Below are 24,806 nucleotides of genomic sequence, written 5' to 3' on the forward strand. Positions count from 1 at the left end.
GAAAACAATCCCCAAAGAATGGTTTATCTTTTGTGTGACGGTGGGCCCCTGTGTATGTGTGAATCCCAGGGCTGTCCCCTTCCTCTTGGGGCGGCCTTTGGCCCTACACCTTCCATGGGGGCTCTGGAGTCTGCACAGTTGGTCGTTTATATCCAGAGTCTCTTTACTGTTACGTTTTTGTCAAGTCCGAGACTTAGAGGAGCTGTTCCTCAGGTTAAAGTGGTTCATACATTGGACTCTGAGGCCAGATTTGCCTGCTCTGCCCTTACTACCTGTGTGACCCTGGGCAAGCTCCTTCACCTCTCTGCCTCAGTTTCCATTTCTGCAAAACAAGGACTAATGGTAATAACCCCTTCACATGATTGTGGAGAAGAGCGAATTAGTTCCGATAGATAAAGGCCTTAAAGCAGTGCCTAGCACCAAGTACGCCTGTACAGGCGGCCACAGGTGTTATGATGTACCTCCAGCCAGATAGGCAGCAGTGTTCTAATGCAGTCTCAAACTTGAGGAGGCATCAGAATCACCCTGATGGCTTGTTAAATCCATCATCCTCACATATTCTATCTCAGTAAGTCTGGAGTGGGGCCCCCAAATATGCATTTCTAACCAGTCCCCTGGTGACATTGATGCTACTGGTTCCAGGATCACACTTTGGGAACCAATGTCATTATTATCAATAACCAGATTTTGAGAGCAGCCACTGTGTGCCAGGCATGATGCTAAGAGCCTTTCATGCTGCTGAGGAAGTTATGAAGCTGAGGGCTCAGTACTTCCTGAAGCTCTCCAGCTGGTAAATGGAGGATGAACAGATAGAGAGCCTCAAACCAAGTCAGCCTGGCTCAGCTCCTCAACCAAACTTGGGTCTTCATTCAACTGGTACTTATGGAGCGTTTGACAAACCCTGCCTGCATATTGCACCGTGGAGTTCACAAAGCAATTTCAAATACATTTCCTCATTTCACACGCACAAAAGCTTGTGAAGTAGGTCAAGTATTAATATCGCCTGCCTTTACAAGGAAAATGTAATTACAGATGGAAAAGAAGGCGGCCTGGCATCTTGTTCAGGATTGCACAGCTCGTAGGTGGTGGAGGCCCCCTGGCCTCCCTCACTGCCCAAACTGCTATGCTCTCCACCTGCTGGGGTGCTCTGTGTGGGCCCCTTGGTTAGGGCAGCGGATAGAAAGCAGAAGGTGTAGACACTGCCTGCACAATCCTCCTCTGGCAGAGAGGTGAGCTGTGGATAGGAGACTCAGTTCTAGAATAATTCCCAGGCAGAGTGGGACCTGGATATGCCACTGAAGTGAGCCTTCACTCCCATGCTGAGGCTGTGGAAGGAAACAGCCGTGGGCGGAGGTGGGGTGGCGTGGGGAGTGAACCCAGGAAAAAGCATATGCTAAGCTGAGCCCTGGGCAAAGGGAAGGTTGGCTTTGCAGTGCAGGGGTTAATGAGGTATCCTGGTGGAAGAAGTGGTGAGAGCAAAGGAGGGAGACCTGAGGAACCCGGGGCTTGGTAGGGGGAATGGTGATGGAGTATGCAGAAGGTAGGGCCTGGGAGACAAGCCTCCTGGGCTGGCCTTGACCTTTCTACTTCTCTGATCACCCCAGGAGCCCAGAGTACCTGCCCAGCTCAGGCCCTTGCAGCCTGGAGCCACTTTTAAGGAGCCCCCGCCATCACTCCAATTGCTCTGATTAGAGGAGCAAAACAAGCCAGGTGCTACCAGGAAATGGTCTAATTAGCACTTCCTGCTGACGATTTCTTTCTTTCTTTTCTTTTTTAAACCCTGGACATTTTTTATTCGCTAATCATCTCTCAGTTCAACCAGCGCAGAGCCACACGCGATTTACCTTTTGATGTTCTCAGAAGAGAACTCTTGAATTTCAAAAAGCCGGCAGGGATTTGGGGAATCACAAGCAGAAGCTGCAGCCGTAATCAAACCTCATTAGAGGGTATTCTTCAAGCAGGTTTTCCCCTCTCCTTCTGCCTCCCTCTCCCCCTCCCTTTCTGATTGAAGGGCTGCTTGTTGCGTTTGTGTGTGTTTTCTGTAGGAAGATCACGGTGAGGGTCTCCTCCCACCACTTTCTGCCCCTCCTGGTCTCCACATCCCAACAACTGGGCTTGATGTTGGGGCTCCTCTCTCCACCTTACACCCGTTGCCATGGTGAGAATTAAGGCTTCATAAATAAAGGTAGCTCCAGGCAAGGTTTTGCTCCTAGAGAGTGTGCGCAACGTGCTGAGAAAGGTGGCTCACCAGAAGTGGCTCAGAATGGTTCACCTGAGAGGAGGGACGCATATAATGTCGCCGTCAGCACCATCTGAACCCCCTCCCCTCTACACGTGGGGCTCTGGGCATCCCAGGGTGGGCAGTGTGGCCCAGGAATGTTTCCGAGGAACCCCGTAGTTTGGGGGCATTCAGGAGAAGCGGGATCCAGCCCTCTCACTCAGGCCTGACACCAGTGTGAACTCCGAAACCCAGCCTTGCCCTGGGGATATAGATCCAAGGCACAGGAGGGTAAATGAAGTCAATTCAGAAATCATTAATGATGCACGAAATAGTAATACAGTGGTACCTCGGTTTTTGAACGGAATCCGTTCCGGAAGACCGTTAGAGTTCTGAGACATTCAAAAACCCAAGGCACGGTTTCCCCGTAGAAAGTAATGCAAAATGGGTTAGCCCGTTCCAGACCTTTTAAAATCAACCCCTAAAACTGCAAACTTAGCATGAATTTTACTATCTAATGATACCATAGATCCATAAAATTTACAGCGTTTGTAAACCGAAATGTTTGTCAACGGAGACGTTTGAAAACTCAGGTACTACTGTAATTGCTACTACGCTCCAGTCATTTAGTGCCAGACCTCCTATTGAATGCGTTAGATACGTTTTCACCTTTAATTCTCCCAACAGCCGTGTCAAGTGTGTGCTGCTGTTATTATCCCCACGCATGGAGCAGTAAAGTAACTTGCCCAAGATGACACTTCGTAGTAAGTAGCTGCTAGACCACAAGCTTCTGGAAGGCAGAGCTGGTATCTTTATCATACACCCAGTGCCAAGCACGTAGTAGGTGTGTGCTAAATATCCCTGGAGGGGGTGGTGATGGGCCAGGGCGCTGTGCTGGACTCTGGCAATACAGAGGTGACTTGGCAAGGTGAGCACCTGCATCTGGGGAGGTGAGCATCTAGAGGAGCCGGCAAGAGCCACCCTCGGAGTCACGCAGCAGAGAAAGCCGCAGGAAGCTTCGGGTACACACTGCTGAGGGATCCCAGAGGAGGAAGCAATTAATTCTCACTAAGTGGATTGAAAAGCTGTTACAGAGGAAGTGACATTTGAACTGGTCCTGGTGGCAGAGGACAGGCATTTTCAGCCGTGGTGGCAGTAGGGGAACAGACTCTTGGTTATGAATGAGCGGGATGTCTCCAGATAATGGCCCTGGCTGTGAAGAGGCTGGCAACGGGAGGCTGGCTCCAGGTTGTGAAAAGCCTTGAAGAGCATGCTGAGGTTTGGGGTGTAGGGAGTGGGAAGCCACTGACGGGGGTTTTGTCAAAGTATTTATTTACATCCATGAGGAGAGTCACACAGACCAGATCTGTGCTTCTGAAAGGTCCCTCTGGAGGCCACCGGAGGTCTGCCTGGGCAGCCTGAGGCTACTGTAATAAACCAAACAAGAGGCTGGAGTAGGTATGAGGTGAAAGCGATTTGAGAGACATTTTCACGTTCAACCGCCCAGTCTCGGTCACTGACTTGGTGTGGGGTTTCAGGGCAAGGGAGGGCCATTGAGGGTGACTCCTGTATTTCTGTCTGGGTGCTAGGTGGGCAGTGGTGGCATTCACTAAGAGAAAGCAGAGTTCGATGGCAGTGGCTCACAAGTGGCAGCGTGACTGGACAAGCCCTTTGGCCGCTCAGTTTTCATTCCTCTGATGCAATGGTGTCCATTTAATACTCGACTTAATACCTGTATTTGCCATTAGAAGTCATAATGGTCTTTCCTCTTTCTACCTCACAGCGTATTGAACCGCACCCCTATGAACCTGATCCAGGAAATTATATTAGTGGATGACTTCAGCAATGACCGTAAGTAACATCGCTCTGTTGCTCTGTAGACAGAAATGTCTGTTCCAGCTCCTGGGTAACAGGCAGAGGCGAGCCCATGGTTCTCTGGGATGGAGGAAAGCCTAGGTTTGTAGCAGAAATGGAGATTTGGAGTGTCCATGTGGGGCTAAAGAAGGAAATAAACTTTACCTTTTTAAAACAATTTCTTGAGTTCTCTCCTGTGAGTCTTTAAGGACCTACGCAGGTGAATTTAGTAGATTCTTGACTGGGTTGGTGTGTGTATGTGTGTGCATGCATGGGTGTGCACGTGCGTGTGTGTCACTGACTCCTAACCTAGCTTCCTGGACATGGGAAAGGAACTGAACTATCAAAGGATTGACCCTGGGACCCAGAGCCCAAAAGCAATTACATCACTAGAGATTCTTGGCTGGGATGCTGTGATAATCTGCTAACCTAGGCTGAAGCTAACCATGGGAGAAGTGGGTGGGCTCTGTCTTTGGGATCCCTGGTGGGACATCTCATCACCTACCCGTGACACAATGAGCAGCTGCCTTCCAAGCCCGCAACCCACTCATCTTTATCCTATCAAAGAACCTGGGTCCCACCCCCATTCACCCTCCAAATCCACTTTCCCCAAGAAAAGCACGCAAGCGTTTTCAGACATCTGTGTGTTCAGTTTGACAGGTACAATAATTGTAGACGCATCGTTAGACTTCAAGTATTAATAGTACCGACACCTCTTCTGAGAATCCGCCCAGCAACCAGGTGCAGTACCAGGTAGTCAGCCACACCCAGACAAGGCTCTGCTTCTCAGTGACGAACCAGGGGAAGCAGGCAAGGGCCACTGGGGACAACTCCAAGTCTGTCCCCACCAGTGCTGATGCTGGAGGCTGCACAGAGGAGCCACTACCACATTGGGCTCTGCTGTAGGAAGATTGGAAACTCACATTTGTGGCACAGCCTCAGAACCTTGGAAGTAATGCCTGGGTGGTGCCCCAGGTCCAGGGTAATAAGATCGGACTCTGAGTACTGAAACTCAGTGATCTGATCTCTCTTCCCTAGTGGGGAAGGGGTTGGAGGCAGGGAGGCACTCGTCCTGCTGGGAGCTGGCTGGCACTGAGACTGGAGAAGGGAATGCTGCCAGGTTCATTTAGAAGCCGAGTGGCCTGCTGGTTAGCGCAGAGACTCTGGAGCCAGACTGCTTGGCTTCAAATCCTAGACCTGTCACTTACTCTTACTAGTTAAGTGCCTTGGGCAAATCATTAACCTTGATGTGCTTTGGTTTCCTTGACTATAAAATAGAGATAATAATAATGATAGATATGGTTTATATAACATCAGGATTTAACTATGTGAACATATTCAAAATGCTTAGAACAGCTCTTGGCCCCGAGAAAGCCTCTGTGAATCTTTTCTGTTACTCTGTAGAGTCCAGAGCCAAGCAGAGAGGCTAAGGTTGGTAAAGCGATGAAGCCAAAATGGTGGGGTCATGATATGGAGTTTAGAGCCAACAGATGGTGAGCCAAAGAAGAGCGGGGGCAGCAGGCTGGCTAGAGGACGACCCTGGGCAACTGTCCAAAACAGGGCCCCATGTCCATCCTGGCACATTTCCCTGTGTGATGGAGAGCAGGACTAGCTGCGTGTGATGCAGACACTCTGGATGGAACCCTTCACAAATAGGGTCTTCTGTATTAACAGTCCATGCTCGGAAAGGAAGCTCCAAAATTCATCTCGTCCATTCTCCCGCCTCCCAGCAGTTTTTACCAGACCCCACTAAAATGGATAAGACTCTTATCTCATGCTTTGAATGTTGTGTAGAAAAGGAGAGATGTCCCCAGGTGACAATGCCAAGAATTCCCATCTGGAAGTATTTTCTAGCAAGTACCACTGTGTGACGGACCTGCTTCAAAGAGGCCCCTTTGAGCCATTTTGCACAGATGGGGCCACGTTGTATACTGACAGCCATGTTTAGCCTGACCCTTCCAAAGGTCACAAGCAACCTGGAGTTAGGACAGGGCTCTGCAGTCAGGGGTGGGGACAGGGCTGCCTTACCTACTCTTCACCTCCATCCCCAGGTGCTCACTTCACATAAGCTTTTGTCTTTGCAGCTGGTGACTGCAAAGAGCTCATCAAGTTGCCCAAGGTGAAATGCTTACGCAATAACCAGCGGCAAGGTAGGTCTGTGCAGCTAGGCTGGACCTGGGGGTGTGAGGGGGGACTGGTATTGTATGTATGCATGTTTGGGGGTGTGCAGGGAGTGTTGTGTGACTCCACCATGGGCTTGCTGGAGGATGGAGCGACAGGGGCACCCGCTTGCCATTTTTCCCCACTGCAGGTCTTGTCCGGTCTCGGATCCGGGGTGCTGATGTTGCCCAGGGCACCACTCTGACTTTCCTTGACAGCCACTGCGAGGTGAACAGGGACTGGCTCCAGCCGCTGCTACACAGGGTCAAAGAGGTGAGCGAGGCCAACTGCGGAGCAGCGGCATCCCATGCCCCCACCCTCCCCAGGCGCTCTCAAGCTCAGTGCTTCACAGAGGCCCCCAGTTCCTCTGGGAGGTGGATGGGACAGATTGGCGTCCCTATCTTATAGATGGGAAAACTGAGGTAGAGCAGCCTTCCCAGGGATACACAGCAGCAGGCAGTTGTAGAGCAAGGCCCAGGGCCTATTCTTTGTATCACACTGTCACCCACGGCAGGCCTCCGGGCAAGGCTGCCAGCAGCTGGGACATGTCACACACAGCTTCCCGGGAAAGAGAACTAACTGGCCAGAACTATTTCTCCCAGACAATAGAAGCTTCCAGAAAGGGAGCCCTGATGTGTGCCTTCTGTGAAAAGAAGGCAGCAGAATTAACCAGGCCTTGTCACCCAGTCTGTGGGACTTACCTCCACCTACATGTCTCCCTCACCCAATGGCCAAAGCAAGTAGGTTAGATGCTGAGATACAAATTCTTTGCCTCTGCCCTTAAATTACTCTAGAATTCTGTACGTTTCCTCTCTCCAGGTCTCAGTTATTTCTCTTAAAAATGAAAAAAAAAATTTTAAAAAAATTCCCGTCATTATTTTATATTCCCGAAAATCCTCTGATCCCCACCTTACCCTGATCTACAGAAGGTCCCATATGTTGTAGGTGACAGCGTCAATGATTAGCATTTGTGCTGTTCATTTCCTCCCTGAGTTCTTGACTCCTACGGCTGTTCTGTGCAGTATGAGGTTGGGTAGTTTTCACAGACCCATTTCACAGATGAGGACACAGTCTTGGGGGGAATTATGTAACTTGGGCTGATATTCCCTAGCTGATCCCACCAATACCAGAACCCTCACTGTTGCCTCAACACCTTCTTCTTTGTGCTCAGTTATTTCTTTCCACTCTTCGTGGTAGCTACTGACCCCTACCTGAGAAATGATGGTGTTGAGAGGATGAAAGAACTGGAATGTGTAGACTGCCCAGGGAGGGCTAGGAAATCCTTACCAACTGTATTCATTCCCATGAGAGAACCTCGGCGGGTTTACAAAGTTCTCACATGTGGGCCGAGATGTGAGAACCCATCTCATGACTGCTTCTTTCAGTGAAGTAGGCAAAGCTCATATACTGAGTGCTGTTTAGAAAAATCCCCTCGCCCCTTTTTTTGACATAAACCAGGCAAAAGGTCTGGATTGAGGAATAGGTTATGAACAAACCACTAATTTGAGGGGTTTTGCCTGGCTCTGGAGGCCCTTCCAAATCCTCCCCTCCCTCTGGGCTCAGTCTGCAGCCACAGCGTGCCACCTCCTCAGTCTCAGCTGAGAGACGGCTGCTCCTTTTCCCTGAACATGCCCCACATTCCCACTGCTCCGTCTCTGACCAAGCGCTTCCTTCCCTGGTTGCCCTTTCCCTTCTCTCTGCAAACTCCCCTGCTCTTCAGGGGCTTGCCAACATCTCCTCTCTTCCAGGAAGCCTTTCCTGATTGCCTGGATAGCTGGGATCACTCTTGGCAAGAATTGCCCACTTGGCCTTGCAGTTCCTTTTTCTGGGTTTAGTTCTCTATCTCCCCTAACAGACTACAATCCATTGGGGGCACCAGTCTCTGTGTGGTCATCCTGCCTGTTGTAGAGAAGATGCTCAGTGTTCAGAAATAATAATAGGAAACCAGATGCAAAGTGCAATAGGAGGAAAGCCAGCTCACTTCCTGTCTGTCAATTGACAGACATTTACTGAGCACCGATTTTGGGTAGCATTGTAAGTGGGGGAGATCCCATCTTAGGCACACACCCTGCTTAGTTCATCAACCTGGAAGCACTCCCCTGTGTTCAGGGGTGTTATAGAGGTGTGACTGCAGGGGTGACTTACTACGCAGGCACAGTTGATTAAACATTGGCCACTGGTGACTGAATTCTATCTCCAATGTCTCTCTTCTCCCTGCAGTGGGGTTAGGGGAGCTTGTAGGGGGAGGTGAGGGAGGCAGAGGTTGGGGGTGAAGCTTCTAGCCCTCTAATCACTGTGTGGTTCCTTTGACAACCAGCCCCTGTGCTCCAAGAGTCCCTCATTAGCATAAACTCCGGTAAGTGAAAGGGGTTAGGAATAACGAAAAAAAAATGCTCCTCTGACCCCATTCACTCAGGAAATGACGAGGGTTTCAGTAGCTCTGTTCCAGGAACCAGGAACAAAAGTTAAATATATATTTCTTATTATATCACAGCATCACAGTATAGACCACATTTTATTTATCTAGTCATCTGCTGATGGGCATTTGCGTTTCCACCTTTTTACTATTGTGAATAGTGTTGCTACAAACATTCATGTACAAGTTGTTTGAGGGCCTGCTTCCAATTCTTTGGGGTATATACCAAGGGGTGGAATTGCTGGGTCATGAGGTAATTCAGTGTTTGACCTATAGGAACCTGCAGGCTGATCTATGTGTCCCTGTAGGATGTGTGAAGAGGGCTTTGCTGTCCTCAGACAGCCTTAATGAACCTGCCAGGCCCTTTCCATTCCCGGCCTTGGAGTCCATCTCAGAAGCCCCCTCTGAAAAATGTTCTTGTTTCTGCATCAGTGGCCAGCCTTACCTGCAAGTCGGGGGAAGCCTTCATTTCTTCCTTCCTGCCTGTGAGCACTGCCTGCCGCCCAGCCCAGGACTCCTTCTCTGGGAGCCATTCATTCCCAAGATTGAGCTCAGCTTCGCAGGCCAAGCTCCCCATCCCCATCCGCTGTCTGACCTAAAGCTTTCAGAGCAGAGTGCTGGTCAGACAGAGTTCCACTCTGCCCCTACAGAGGTTGTCACCAGACCCGGTCTCTTGGTGACTAAAGGGTCACCGAGACATCCCTGTCAGGATAAGGAGTGTGAGCCAGTGTCCGCCTGTGTTTCCAAGTGTCTTTGTATGTGTCTCATCTCAGAGTAAAACAGGATTTGATCTTCTGAGGGGAAGTGGAAATTTTAAACTGTAATTCGGGTTGGGGATTTTCAAAAATAGAAAGAGATAAGAAAGAGGCTGGGCTTGAGCTGTCAGAAGCTGTCCCCGGCTGATATTTCCCACATGGAAAATCTCCTCAATTTCCCTTCTTTCCCCTTCAATTACATGATGATACTTGAAACAAGCACCACGTTAAGCTTTTTTTTTTTTTTTTTTATGCAGGCTTCTTTTTTATCCCCCTCATCTACATATTTCTTTACTAGAAAAAAAAGATTTTAAGAAATTTCAATCTCTGTAGCATTTGGTAAATTGATATAAATAATGGCTTACATATGCTTCAAAGGCCTTTCATATGCTTTCCTCTCTTGTTCCTTCCAAGGGCCCTGTTAGGAAGGCAGAATAGTTTTGCAAATACTAATTTGTTCTCACTTCATCGATGAAGAAACAGACTTCCTCAGTGTGTGCTGATTTGCTTAAGCTCAACGTATTCTAGATGGCAGAACCAGAATAGAAACCCAGGTCTCCTACTACAGCGTCACTTCCTTGAGGTCCCCTCCTGTACCCCCGGACACCTCGCTCCAGGCTAGCTTAGAGTATCCTTCATAAAACTCTCCTCTCCTGTTTACCACCTTCCCTAGACTGTGAGGTCTTACTCATCTCTGTAGCTGCCACAATTCCTACACCACAGTAGGTGTTCAGTAATGCCAGTTGACGAAGTGAGTGAATGCTAGTCTCTAGGAGTTTTTTGATTGCCCATTCATAAGTGGTTTTCAGTATGTGAATGGGTGGAGAAATGAGAGGTATGACTGCAGGGGTGATTGATGGCCATTGGCTCCCAGTGGGGAGAGAGTGGGGGTGTGCAGTTTGGGTTTGGATTTGTGTGGGGGAGGGGAGAAGAGGAAGTCTGCTAGGGATTCCCCCAGCTGCCTGCCAGACCGACCTGCGGACCTAGCCTTAAAAATACAGCCTCCTGGGGCATATAGTTAGGGACCTGTGACAGGTCTGCCTATCTTTATGGAGAGTCCCTCCATTCCTGAGCCTACAGGGGGAGAGGCCATCTTGCTGAGCTGTAATTAATACACCTGCTTTGTTGCCAGCCATTGACACGGTGTCCTCAGGGGGAGTTAATAGATGGCCTCTTTTAGCCAATGCCGACTGCACACCTGCTGCCCACTAACTCTGGGCTGGGGCTAAGGGATACAACGATGGAGCAGATACTGACCCCCCATTCCCAGGGTTACTCAGAGAGATTGTGTTCTAGCTTGGATGGGTCATTTAGAAAGTCTCCTGCAGCCCCTTCTCAAGGTTATGGCTCTACACAGCCCTTAGCCCCAAACAGCCCTCACTGCCTATCTGGCCTCCGTGACTCCAAGAAGATGCTGTCACTGAGTTGTGACTGGAATAACAGAAGGACAGAAACCCTCAGAAAGTATAGGGAGAGTGTACCACAGCCTGTCACAGGTCTGGAGGCAGAGAGCCCATTTGTGGCTTCTGGGGAAACCTATGGATGAGGTAAGCAACCAGCATTTTAGTTTTCATTTTGTTTCCAAATATTGAAAATAGATTTTTACAACACAGAATTGAAGTTTGGGGGTCCCCAAGACCATCCTCAGGTTCAGTAATTAACTAGAAATACTCGAAACTTAAAGCTGTTACACTCATCGTTACCGTTTATTATAGCAAAAGAATACGGATTAAAATCAGCCACAGGAAAAAGTGCACAGGGAGAGTTCCAGGCGTGAGATTCCAGCTATCCTCTCCCAGTGGTGTTGTATGGATAGCACTTACTTGTTCTAGCAAGGATGTGTGGCAACACACATAGAGTATTGCAAAACAGGGAAGCCCCCCTGAGCCTCGGTGTCCAGGATTTTTATTGGGGGTCGGTCACATAGGCGTGGCTAATCATCTCTATGATGTCCATACTCCTCCAGAGATCATCTTGGATTGGCACCACACGGCCAAGGCCCATACCCTAAATTCCATTGTGAGCATAAACTTTCTGGTGTAGCCCAAGGTTCCCAGGTAAACAGGGACATTCTTACAGGCAGGACATTCCAAAGGGTTAGCCGTTTACTTCGAAGGAGCTGGGCAACGGCCAAACATAGCTTTGGGTAGGGTGAATCCTTTACTGAACAAGGTCTGTGTAGGACTTAGTGAAGCTGCAGAGGCCCAAATACTCAGGAAGCAAAGGCAAAACGAGGGCTTTACCAGGCCCACAGAAGGTCAGTCTCTGAACTGCTGAGAACATTTCAGAATTCAAGTCACGAGAATGTCTTTGAGGGTGTGTCCATCTGTAGATACCAGTGTGGGTGGCTATGTGTGTGTGTGTGTGTGTGTGTGTGTGTGTGTGTGTGTGTATGTAGCGTGTGTACACACACAGGTGTATGGTGACAGTGGCCCGATAGGAGCCCCGGAGAACTGTGGCAGCTGGGCAGATGCCATGTTGACCGTGAAGGAAGCATCTGTCCACGTCCCAGAGGTGGAAGCAGTGCATCGCAAATGAGCATTTCTTTCCACATGGGCCAACTGGCTTTAGGGGCACCTTGTCACTGTCAGCATGAGTCACACATGGAGGCTGAGGGCCAAATTAAATCCATGAACGTAAAAGCAGGCATTCACTGGATCTGAGCTTTAAATAAGAAGACAGCCTCATCTGGGGGAGAGAGTGAACCAGGAAATTACATGGCTCCAAGGAGAAACAGGTTCCCGCCTGTGCCAGACAGGGGTGGTGGGTACAGAGGATTGGAGAAGTGGTCTTGCCTGTTCTCCCTGGCTGCTGGATTCCATTTAGCTATCGACTCTCCGCGGTCACAGTTCACGCTGCCCACAGGGGCCAGTTTCCCTTCCTGCACACCAGGTATAGGGGTGTTTGCTTAGAATTAGAGAACATTTAAAAAAGATATACAATGCCTTGGCGGCCCCCAGGAACTAGTAAGTTTGCAGATTTTGAAAATGTCCCTGGATTACTTGGATGCCTGTGGACAGGGTGGCCTGGGGGAAGTAGCAAGCAAGGAGGCTGGAAAGCTAAATACACCCCTGTTTTTTTATGGTCTTGGAGGCCAGACTAAGGAGTTTGAACCTTATCTTCCAACAATTCAAGTCTTTCGCTGGTAAGCTGCAGGCTGAGATTTGCACATTGGAAAGACAACTTCATCAGCCACCTGTAGAATAAAAGGGAAAGGGTGACCTGAGGGCTGGAGGGGCTAGGAGGCCATTGCAGTAACGCCAGGTGCGAGGGGATAAAGGAGATGCAGGATTCATTCACAAAAGCAGTTTTAGCGCTGAAATCAGGGGGGTTGATCCGGTTGATGGGCAGTGATAAAGCATCTTAATTTAGTGCTGGGGAGGAAGGGGGAGATGCGATGGTTCTAGTAACAGAAATTGGGAACCAAAGGGAGGGAGCATTTGGGGGAGATGGTGATAAAGCCACCACTGAAAGGCTGTGTGACATCGCCATAGAGGCGGCTACTGGCATCCTCGATCTGAGGAAAGTCAGGGCTGGAGGTACAGATGTGTGAGTATCACAGATAACATCTGAAGTTAGGAATCTCTGGACAGGCTATTCATCAGTTTGCCTATAAACATAGGCAGAGGATGAAAGAATTCAGAAATTCCAAGAGGACCCCACTGTGAGTGTGTGGCATTTTCAGGCTTGAGGTCCCCTTCCCATATGACTGTGTCCTCTGCCTCCGCGAGCCCCCTGATGGTGAAGGCCTTCTGAATCCCCTGCTTCCTGTTGTCCCCTTTCACACTCTCCAGGGAACCACACCATGTCTCCACCATGCTTAGATGGCCACTGTGGCCGGGAAGGCGCCTGGGAGTCAGGGAGAGGCTCTTAGCATTTTAGGCGTTGGAACTAGAGAGGTCCCAGGTTACTGATGAGAAGATTGAGACACAGGGAGGAGAGTGCTTGGTCAAGGCCGCCAAGCCAGTCTCTGGCACTCCCAGGGGGAGGCCCTGCTAAGCCCCCGGTTCCCTGCGTGGCGCTGTGACACGGCAGACTGAGTGCAGGTCTGTTGTCTGACAGGACTACACACGGGTCGTGTGCCCTGTGATTGACATCATCCACCTGGACACCTTCAACTACATCGAGTCTGCCTCGGAGCTCCGAGGGGGTGAGTGGGGCTGACGCCTTCTCCCCGCGAGGACTTCCTTTCTCTCCTACTCATGGATGTCCAGGGAGAACGGGAGGGAGAGTCTCCTAGTGGTTTGTCTGCATCCCGGAATGTTAGCAGCTCCAGTGGGGCCCTTACCACTGGGAATGCGAGGGCCGGGGGAGTGAGCAGGTCATTCCCAGCCCCCGGAGCTCTGGCTCCAGCACAGCGTTCACTCCAGGGCCTGCGACTGGGAGGGAAGCGAGGCCCCCTGGCTGCCTGGGTCCTGATTTGTTCTGGAACCTCTGTGAGCACCACGCTGTCCTGGAGGCCCACCACAGCTCTCTGTCCAGACCTCGTGCTGGACACATCCCCACCCCAAGACCAATTGCAGGTCATTCAGCCCCTCGCAAACCTGCTGACACTGTCCACGGCTCCTGGCCAAGGGTCACATCCCATAACTGTCCGTCTTGTCTTCCCTGGGCTCTGTCACCTACACTCTTTATCCTCTACCCTTTATTCCTCACTGCACCCAGCAGACAGGGCTCAGCCATACAGTAGAGGGTAGAGGAAAAGAAGGAGCTGTGCAAGGGTAATCAGGCAAGGCGCTCCGTTGCTGACCAGCCTGGGTGAGACTTGTCCCTGGAACAATTTCCATGGGAAACTTCTAGAAAAGGGACAGAATGAACGTGTCATGAACTTCTAAAAAGGGATAGAATGAGCAAGCTCTGCAGGTACATGTGAGAGGCCAAAGCAACGGCGTGTGTGCTATGTTTTAGGGTTTGACTGGAGCCTTCACTTCCAATGGGAGCAGCTCTCCCCCGATCAGAAGGCTCGGCGCCTGGACCCCGCTGAGCCCATTAGGTAAGTCAGGGCAGGAGTGGGGTGGGCAGCTTTGATCCACTTGGTCCTTCCCGCTGTCACATGGTGTAGAGAGGCGTGCCCCATTACATGCCCAAAAGGTTGGACAGAGACCAAGAGAGCCCTGTGCCAGGCTAGTGCCACTTTTACTCTCATTTTAGGAGGTTTCTGTCCTCATGGAGACTTCTCCTGAGGGGTAGGGGCCTGGTGGAGACCTGCACTGAGGAATTGCCCAGTATTGTCCACCCACGCACATGTCATGATGTACTTTTTCTGCTAAACATTGGAAGGTCCCGTTTGAACCTCTGACCAGAAAGAAGATGGTTCCTTAGGGCTAGGAGCAGAGCCCCCAGGTCTTGAGTGTCAGGAAATAGCCCAGGCAGCTTGAGGCAGCCATTGACGTAAGTGGAGGCTGATATCAAGGCATGGCGATGCTACTTAGTAACAAACACACCTGCCCCGTTCTGTGTAAGAACGTGACGATGGTATCATTTCTGGGCTGCTTTTGCCAGGCTATAGATGGCTTTGTCCTGATCTACATTCTCTCTTTCACTCCCGTTGTGACCACCCTGATGACTTCATTTTAACTTGATTACCTCTGTAAAGACCCTCTGTAAAAAAGGTCACATCCTGAGGTCCTGGGGTTAGGACCCCTACATCTTGTAGGGGGACATAACTCAACCCATAACAGAGAGGTAAAGGGAGGAAAAGGGGAGAGAGAGCCCCGTCTCAAAACATGGATGTGCTGTTAACACGTGCTGCTTCAGCCCTTGTTCTCTGCCTGGTCAGTGGCCCACTGCCCCTGCTCCCAATAGTGAGCTCCCAAGAAAGCCGTGCTGGCAGGGCCTGTGGGGGAGGCCAGCACAAGCTCCCCAGGCCCTCAGAGCAGCCGGGGTTCTGAGCCCCCCACAAAGGTGTGCTAGTGAGTGAATTAGCCTGTCTTCAAGGGCAGGGGATTTACAATCAAAGGGAAAAACCCTGGAGCATGTTTGTGTTTTAGGTAAGTTGGAAAATGTATTGGCCTTTCTGAAGAGGAACAGAAGTGGTAAGAAAATGGCCTTGAGTTCTGGACCACCAGGGCTAAAGAATGTGACAGTGGTCCCCCTCCCATAACCGATCCTCCCTCTTCCAAACACGCAGGACTCCAATCATAGCTGGAGGGCTCTTCGTGATGGACAAGTCCTGGTTTGATTACCTGGGGAAATATGACGTGGACATGGACATCTGGGGTGGGGAGAACTTTGGTAAGTTACTGTCGCTGCCTCCTGGGGCTGAGGTGGGGGTCTCTGTGTCCTTGGACCACAGGTACCTACCTGCGGAGAGGGCCAGAGAGTGGGACTAAGTCACTGCTTCCGGGTAAGGCTGTGGGGACCCCAGAGGACCGGTTGCTGGGAGGATGGAGGCAACCAGGGAATTGCTCCATGGGACCAAGTGGATGCTGAGGACAGGCAGTCCTCTTAGGGGGAAGTTGAGATATGAAAGCCAGGAAGTCCAAGGGCCAGGGGCAGGCGCGAGCTAGGAGCACTGAACTTGGAGATTTGGAGTTGCAATGAGACTGGGGATAAAGAGAGTGAAGAGCAGGATTAACTGTGACACTGGTAACATCTGGATCACATCTGCTGGCTGCTCTGTGCATATAGCACTCAGCACTGGGTTAATGAGGGGGGTCTGCGGGTGACTGCTACAGACACCCTGGGGGCGTCTTGCCCTTATCTTTTAGTGCAGAGAAAAGGGTGGAGGTGGAAGTGGCTAGGTAACAAGTTTCGAAACTGTACAGACAGAGGGGCCAGGTGCGGCCGCCGTGGTGTAAGGCTACGGTTTGCAGAAAGAGCATTCAGAGAGACTCATTCCATCTGGCTGACAACAGTGAGCGACCCTCCAGTTTCCTTGTGTCTTAAAAGCGTAACGTGGGTCATAAATACAGAGAACAAACTGATGATTGGTAGATGGGAGGGGGGTTAAGGAGATGGGTGAGTAAGGTGAAGGGATTAGGAAGTACAAATTGGTAGTCACAAAATAGTCACGGAAATGTCAAATACAGGATGGGGAATATAATCAATTATGTTGTAAAGAGTATGTAGGCTGTCAGATGGATACTGGACTTGTAGGGGTATCACTTCATAGATGATATAAATGCCTAACCATCTGAAACTAATGTAAAATAATAGTGAATGCCAAATATATATTTATACACATTTACATATATACATATATATATGTGTCATGGGATGTAAAGTACAGCATAGGGAATAGAGTCCATGGTATTATAATAGCTAGGTGTGATATCAGAGGGGTAGTAGACTTGGTGGGGTTGTCACTTTATGAAGCATGTAAATGTCTAATCATTATGTGGTTTTGTACCCCTGAAACTAATTTTAAAAAGCGTAATATGGGTCGTTGGGAAAATCCATTCAGTTGAGTCTGTTAAAGTCCCGGCATCCTATAAGCACAAGAGACGTTAGCTTTCCTTCCGTCCTTCCAGCAGGTGAGACCTCAGAAATGACTAGAGTGTTAGCTGCAGTTTGGGTCTGTTTTACTCACATCGGTCTCCTGTGCTTAACATAGTACCTGCCACAAAAGAGGCTTCAGTGAAACTCTGGAAGACGCCACAGTCAAGAAAGGGGAAGAGTCCCAGAGTGTCAGGGCCCTGTGCCCTCTTGGAACCAGGGAGCGTGTGTGGCCAGAAGAATGATGCATGGGTCTCATCCTGCTTTAGCAGTAATCCCATGCATTGTCCTCTGCCATTGTTTTCTCCTGTCCCTGCCTCAGGAGTGTTTTATGGATTCTTCCTCCATCACTAAGAGTTATTTCCCGGAAATTTATGGCCGCTGGCCTGACCCACAGCATCTGTTCTCCCAAACTGGGCAGTGTAGAGAAATCTATCACGGAAGTCTGTCTCCGGACATATGGGGCTGGATTAGAAGCTCTGCAAACAAAGCAAAAAACTCCAACACCCATGGACCACACTGACTCCCCCTTCCTGGACCCAGTCCTGGACCGGGAAGGGGTCTTTGGTGTGGGTTTGAGGTCAGGTCTGCCTGCACCACCCTAGGAGGACTTGGCACCAGGTACGTTCTTGGAGTTCTCAATGAGGATAAGATTTCCCTTTTTCCGGGCAAAGCCAGTCAGATGTCGTGATGATCACAGCACCTTTTCATGATCCTTAGTGACGGCTCTACCCTTTTCTTTCCAGACACCGAGTGAATCCTTTCTGCAACACTTTTGATAGAGAGCAGTCATCCAGTCTCTGCTCAGATGCTACTTATGATGAATTTGCTGGTTCACAATTCAGCATGTTCTGTCGTTGAGAATGTTTGTGTTGAAGTGTTAGAAAATTCTTCTAGGTCAAAGCCCATCTCCCTCCAGCTTCTGTCTGTTGGGTCTTTGTTGTGTTCTCTTGAACCTTACAAAGTATGTTCCTTCTTCCACGGGGCTGCCACATTGGGACTCAGGCAGCATGTTATTTTTAATGATGGTGCATTCTGGTCCAAACTCCCAGTACCTTCTCTTTCTAGCAATGTTGACACATATCTGCTCAAATCAAGTGGCAATCTCATCTAGTCGGCTTCCATCGGAGTCGGTTGGTATTAGCAAGCACTGATTGAATAGGGAAGTAGGGAGGGGCGTCTGCGGAGTTTTGGGAAGGCATTTTATAGTCCATCATAAAATTTTTTAAACCACACACACACACACACACAAAAAAAAAAAAATGCTGCAGACAGCTATCACAGGAAACATATGGTTTTCTCCTATCCCAGCATCCCATAATGTTATAGCCAGCTCCCAGCACTTTGAAAGCCATTTCTGGATTTTTTTTTTCTCTTAGCATTTTATATGCCAGAAAATGCAGTGCTTTTCCAATGGTGGATATGTCACGTGGATAGCATCGGTTCTGCGGGCAAGGCTAGTTAGGCACCTGAGTACATGAAGGTGGGAATTTGGAAGTCTCCATGTAAGATGGGGTGATGATCAGGGGTTTGATAGGGTTGGAGAGTGATGGACACTACTGCAGCAAAGGAGAGATGATGCAGAGCCGGGGTAGGAAGGTGCGTGTCAGAGTGAGGGAGTTTCCACTCCAGGGTATGGCAAGAGGGGCCTCCCCATGCCCCCCCCTCCCGACTCACCAAGTCCTAAAGATCTGCTCCCTTCAGCATTGCTCACATCCATTCCCCCCTCTCTTCATCTCCAATACTTTCCACCACTATTCTACTTCCCCCAAAGCACTCCTCCCACACTCCTGTCAAAGTGCTGTCTCTGGAATGCAGATCTCTCCCTCTCTCCCAGGCCTGGCAGCCACCAGTGGCTCCTCCTTGTTCTAAGGATGAGGCCCACACCCCTCAGCCGGCCCCCTCCTTAGCCTTGTCCAGCTCTCCAGCCTTCAGTCCAGAGGCACTGCCGAGACTCCAACGACCTCGCCCCAATTCTCCACCAAGCTGAGGAACACAACTCTGGGGCCGACTCCCCCAGGACTTGGACGCCTTCCCTGCCCCCTCTCTCCCTTACCCTTCCCTCACTCTGTGCTCCTCAGCACCCTGCTTCGCTCTTCACTCTGGCCCTGAACCCTCTCGTGTATTTGTGTGTTTATTCATCTGTGCCTGCCGCCGGCTTCCTGCTAAACCTGGAGCAAGGCAAGAACAGTCATCCAACTTCTCGTCCTCAAGGCCTGGAACGGTGGAAACTGCTCTCTACTTGTGTGTTCAAAAGCAAGAGACTGACTAGGAAAGGGAGTCAGGATGGGAAGGGCAACATCTGTCCAATCTATGAGGCTCCACTTAAAGCAGGTCTCATTGCAGTAAATGGAGCCCACGGAGAAAAATAACAACAGCAGTTCTTTCTTTCCAAGAAATGGGATGTCTGTGTGTTCCAGACATGTTTGTCTACCTCACATTGATTGTACTTCACAGCACACACATCCATGGGATTACCGGAAAAGGCTCTGGCCAGGTAAACACGACGGTCTTCAGTGGCCTGCTGCCCTTGCCCGCCCCTTGTCACTTCCATCTGTTGGAAGCAGCCTCAGCTGCCGCGGGAAAGCCCACCCCCCACTCACTCCACCACCTGACCCTGGTATCATCATACCTGCAAATGTTTCTAACAGGGGCTGAATAGTTTTGATAATTACATCTGCAGTTCAGCAGAGGAATAGGCTTTAGAGAAATGTGGCTTTTAGCCTTTTTTTTCCAGAAGTTGTTTTGCATTAAAATTGCATGCTTAAACTCCAATTTGCATAACACAGGACACCTAATATATCTGATACATCTACTCAACTTCCAGCTGCAACTCACTTTTAGCTTTTGGTCTTTAGAGATAAATGGAAGCTATTGCCCAGTAAAAAGTGTGCACGTGCCCGTGTGTGTGTGCGTGTGTGAATGCCCGCGCACACACATGCATGTACACATTTCCAAAAAAGGAGGCTTTAGCACATATATGAAGTGTGAGCATGGGAATTCTGGGTTTAGAATGGGGGATTTCTAAAGCATAGCAAATACCAAAAAAGACAGTGCTGAGAAAAGAGATGAGGTGGGGCTCAGAGAGCCGCCACCAGCACCAGCCACCATCCCCCACCCCCAGAATGTACTCAGGGACATCAGGCTATGTCCAGCTTGGCACAGGCACACATGTCTCTGAACGTGGGCTATGGAATCAGACAGGCCTAAGTTTGAATCCTGTACTCTTTACTCGTGTGTCCTTGGAATAGTTACTTCACGTCCTTGAACCTGTATCCAAGTTTTTAAAGTGATTCCTGTGGTAGGGAAAATGGTTCCCCCATAAGATATCCACCCCTAATCCCTGTGTTAAAGAAAAACATTATTCTGAGATGTGTTAAAATGGTAAGGAAGACTTTATTCAGGACTATTGTGATAGGTATCAAGACTACAGCAATAGAGGAGGGAGATGGGGCTCAACTCCAAATATAACAAGAGCAAGTGGGGATTTAGAGTCAAGGAGCAGGGTAGGGTGTGGGTGGATAGAAATTATTAACAGGGAACATCAGGGGTGGAGGGGTTCATGCTAAAGTGACCTCAGGCTTCTTGCCAGGGTACTTAGATATCAAGGGTGGGGGGATTCTCTCTTAAGCGGCTTAGCGGAATTCTTGCTACAGCTGGGTAATGTAGGCCCAACAAGGACAGAAGCCCAGGTCAAGACTTAGTCGAGAAGAGGGAGCCTGACCCACGTTTGGTCACAGACCTTCGTGTCATCTAGAACCTGTCAGGGTGATATCTTACATGGCAAAAGGGACTGCAGATATAATCCAGGAAGTTGGGAGGTGATCCTGGATTATCTAGGGGCCCAGTCTGGTCACATAGCCCGTTTAAAAGCAAGGAACTTTCTCTGGCTGGAGACAGAAGACATGGAGGAGAAGGAGAAGTCAGAGAGATTGGCAGCCCAGAGGGACTGGGCTGGCTGCTGCTGGTTTGAGGACGGAGAGGACAGCATGGAAGTAGCTGAGGGAGCTTCCTGGCCTATAGCCAGCGAGGAAAGGGACGCTCAGGCCCCGAACCGTGAGGAGCTCAGTTCTGCAAACAACCTCAATGAGCTCATAAGCAGATTCTTCTTCAGAGCCCCCAGAAAGGAACAGATCCTGCTCACACCTTGATTTTGGCCTCGGGAGGCTCTCAGCTGAGGCCCAACCACATGCACATAGCAGGTTAGTGTGGTAATTTGTTAGGGCAGCAACAGAAACAATTATACCGCCCTATCACAGGGCTGCTGTGAAGATTAATTAGATAACGTGCATTGCCTCTGCTTCCCCTTCAGGCTTTGTGGGAGCAACATTTGTTAGAGGAGCATTGTATCAGACCTGCTAGAATAGTGTATCCCTCCAGCTTTCTCTCTTTCTGCCTCACCCTTGCCATGCATGGTGGCTCAAGATGAGTGAAACGGCCTCGTCTGAGAAGCCTTCAAGTCTGAGGAAAAGTCATCTTTTCCCCACGGTGGAGAGTAAAGTGAAAGCAGGCCACTGCTCTGTTCCTTGTCTGGGCTGCTTGCTTAAGTCCCGAGCCCAGGTGAGACCCCTAGAGACCATCCTTTTCCATTGGGAATATGCTAAGATAAAGGGTGCCACCATGGTACTCACAATTATATGGCCCTTGGTGGTCACGGTGTGACTGTGGTTACTACTTGTTTAAAAGTTGGGGACCTGGATGTAGCCATGATTGTCCCAGATTCAAGGTTGTCTTTTGTGGGTCCGTAAGATTAGCTCTACTTGAGTCCATGCACTCATTAAAAAATAATAACAGCTTTCCGGCTCAGGAATCCTTGAGAACGTAAAGACTATTGAAAGGAAAGGTCCCTGTCACCGCATTTACGTGTGGACTTATGAGTGAAAATAGCAAGGTGACTCTCTCTTTCTGCCCACCACTTTCCTCTCTATTCCCTTTGTTCTCAATAGATTTCAACCTGGCCAAGGGTAAACTGGATAATGTTACTATGTATACAATAGACACCTATAGACAATATATGCGGCTTCATTTAAAACAGAGGGCATCGCATTGAGTGGAGCCCATGTCTAATGCTCCTTTTGCCTTTGCACAGAAACCAGGCTGTAAAATGAAATTAGAACCTTGCCCATTATGGCCTACCAGTGGTATGTGAATAGCTGCGGGTTTAGTCCCTAGGGAGAAAACTGTCCCTTTCCCCCTGAATTCCTGTCCACCATCATGGGCGTGTGAGATAGACATTGGTTCCGGTGCAGGGTGCACAGCTTCTAAGCACTCGTAAAACAACTGATGGATGGATGGGGAGATAGAAAGAGGTGAAAATGAAGGGTGGAAAGGACAATTTGCTCTCAAATATTAATCTGAAGTTTAAAGAAAATCAGAAGATAATAGTGCCCCTAGTAAGGACGGAATAATTACACATCTCCCGCTTGGAATTCAAAGGGCCAGGGAGATTATGTGGGTGCCGATTCGCCCAGAACCCCCTACAAACTCCCTTCGTCTTTTTCTTTTTCCTCCAACATTGTCGTTTTGCTCCGTCCTCCTTCATGTAGGAAAGTGATAACTTGGCAGGACCGGCAGACTTGGAGAGTGAGGATTAGGTCTGTGCCTGGAAGGTCCCCTGCCTCCCACCTTGATCTGCAGCAATTCTGATGTCTGAGCCCCCACTGCCTGGGGCCACAGAATGACAAGTCTTTCCCAGAGGCTTCAGGGGATATCTGCGAATCACTGGGCCTGGCTTGTAGTCCTGGGAGGATACACAGCATTTTCTTGAAGTCAGTGATGCTGATAAGGGAAGAACAAATCTATGTCCTAGGTTTTAAATACGCCACACTATGGAATCCTTACGCTAATCTGGACACTCCGAGTTGCATCACCCAGACTGCCCCGACTCTGACAGCAGCGCAGCCATGCACTTTAGGTCGCGTGTCTTACATCGGCTCAGTGACCGCGATCTGGATTCCAGAGGAGAGAAGCTATTACACATCTAATGGCTGTAGAATCCTATGGGCGGTACCAGTTGACCTGGAGGAAAAAAAGACACCTTCATCAAGAGTGGAGGAATGACTGCATGGGGTAGAAATGAGACTGCTGATTGTAGATCTGTCTCTCCTGTTAGTTTGTGAGCATGTTAAGGTCAGTATCTTTGTATTCACAACTGTATTGGCTGATGGTGGGTGTTCAGTATTGAGGGAGAGTGGAATCAGGTAAGAGCATGAGTGTTGGAGTTGGGGAGATGTGTTTCAGTTCCCAGCTACCTGCTATCCATTGCCCTATCAGAACTAATTCTGCATCATAAAAGAAGAATACGCACAACCATGGGTGAGAGTGTTGGGGTGACTAATAAGCTGCCACCTGAGGGAGGACCAGACAAAGTCCAGCCCAGAGGTAAAGGAAGGGGTCATTTTCCTCCCATGGCTCATGCCTGCAGAACTGATGTACTCTGAAGCTTTCGGCTAAAGCACCAGACACAGGAAATGAGGAAGAGAAGTGGTTTCCGAGGTGGGAGAGAGGAGGCAGGCTATGAGAGCATGCTGGTGGGGGAGAGGACACACAGCATCTGGTGGTGTCCAGCACACCACGGCAGAGTGTCAGGCAGCCACTGGACGCTGGTGCTTGAGCCCAGAGGAGAGCTGCGGATGGCGGGATGGAGGTGAGTCCTCAGCGTCGAGGGAATGTTGGATTCAGATGAGGAAGCAATGTCAGAAAGACACTCAGAGACAGAGCCTTGAGGAGTGAAGAATGCCGGGAGAGCAGAAGGAATGTGGAGAAGGACCCGAGTCGGGACAGTGTTTTCCAAGGTGTGGACCTATGCATGACTGTGGCAGAGGGGAGAGGAGTCAGAAAAGAAAAATGCTGGGCAAAAGGAACACAGGAAAAGAAGCAGGTTGCAGTGGTGTCTGGCGGGGGAGGGGTGAGGGGGGGATTGAGGCATAATTTGGAGGGAGGGATTCACTTTGCAAATGAAGAGGGGCATATGTCTCATTTGAATACATGGAAAGGAAGAGACCATAGCTGAAATGTATGCATATTTTTGGAAGAAAGCTGGCACAAAGTTTGTAGGTTATATCTAGTAAGCAAGGCTTCCATCTCTAGTTTTAAGGGATGAGAGCGTGTTCCTTTTTTGGGAACAAGAGCAGACCCTGTCTTGAGATCCTGGAGAGCACAGTAGACCTTAGGCCTGTTAAGAAGACATCCGGAAACTAAAGTCACACATGTACTAACATAATTCTCTGGACTGACTCCTTCAGCCTCTCAGTGCACTCACTGCAAGGCGAAGAGGTGGTTGTTGGTCATCGGCTAAGCTCACTCATTGCTCCATGTCTCCTGCAAACACCAGCCTGGGGCACACGGTTCCAGCAGTGCCCCCGCCAAACGCCAGATCGCTGTGAACCGTGAACCTTGATGGAAAATCAAACTCTGAAATGTTAAGTCCATGAATTTCAAGTGCCCCGTGTGGCAGAAGAAGGAAGTCGGAAGTAGGCATAGGTGGGCGATGCCATCAGTGTCCATGTTTTAAAGAGACTGGCTTCAGAGGACCATCTCTTCATAACTGTCCCTGATCTTTCCATCACACTTCGAGTTTTCAGGTATTCTCAAAATTTGATTTCCTGTCGACAACAATCCTGTGGAGTATTTTTATGATCTTTGTTTGACATATGAGGAGACCCAGCCTTAGCAAGGCCAAGCAGGGTTTCCCACGGATACTGCAGACTCGGAGCGGCTGACCCCAGAGCCAAGCTCTTCCCGTTTCTCTCCCACCCCATGTTCTTTCCATCATTCGGTAGCAACCACGAGAAGTTCTTTCTTCATCCTAGTAGTCACATTGTTTGCACTCTGAGGGAACTTCTGAGAATGAACTATAGCCTGTCCTGGATAGCACCTGGACAGGTAGAGGAGCAGGTGTGGAGAAGGTGGCAACAGCGGCCTTGGGGTCAAGGAAGCCTTGCCTGCAACTCTGGCTTTTCCAGGG

At 49.6% G+C, this 24,806-nt stretch overlaps 1 protein-coding gene across 2 annotated transcripts in view; it reads left to right on the forward strand.

Annotated features, from left to right (window-relative positions):
* Positions 1–24,806, forward strand: part of GALNT14 (polypeptide N-acetylgalactosaminyltransferase 14) — a 186,928-nt gene that overhangs the window by 143,591 nt on the left and 18,531 nt on the right. For both annotated transcript variants that reach the window (XM_081069399.1, XM_081069400.1), the window contains 6 exons: positions 4,002–4,069; positions 6,157–6,222; positions 6,384–6,505; positions 13,466–13,553; positions 14,312–14,396; positions 15,534–15,637. In XM_081069399.1, coding sequence (XP_080925525.1) covers positions 4,002–4,069; positions 6,157–6,222; positions 6,384–6,505; positions 13,466–13,553; positions 14,312–14,396; positions 15,534–15,637 — 533 coding nt within the window. The remainder of the gene's footprint in view (positions 1–4,001; positions 4,070–6,156; positions 6,223–6,383; positions 6,506–13,465; positions 13,554–14,311; positions 14,397–15,533; positions 15,638–24,806) is intronic.

Source organism: Rhinolophus hipposideros, assembly GCF_964194185.1.
Source record: "Rhinolophus hipposideros genome assembly, chromosome: 12".
Lineage (NCBI taxonomy): Eukaryota > Metazoa > Chordata > Mammalia > Chiroptera > Rhinolophidae > Rhinolophus > Rhinolophus hipposideros.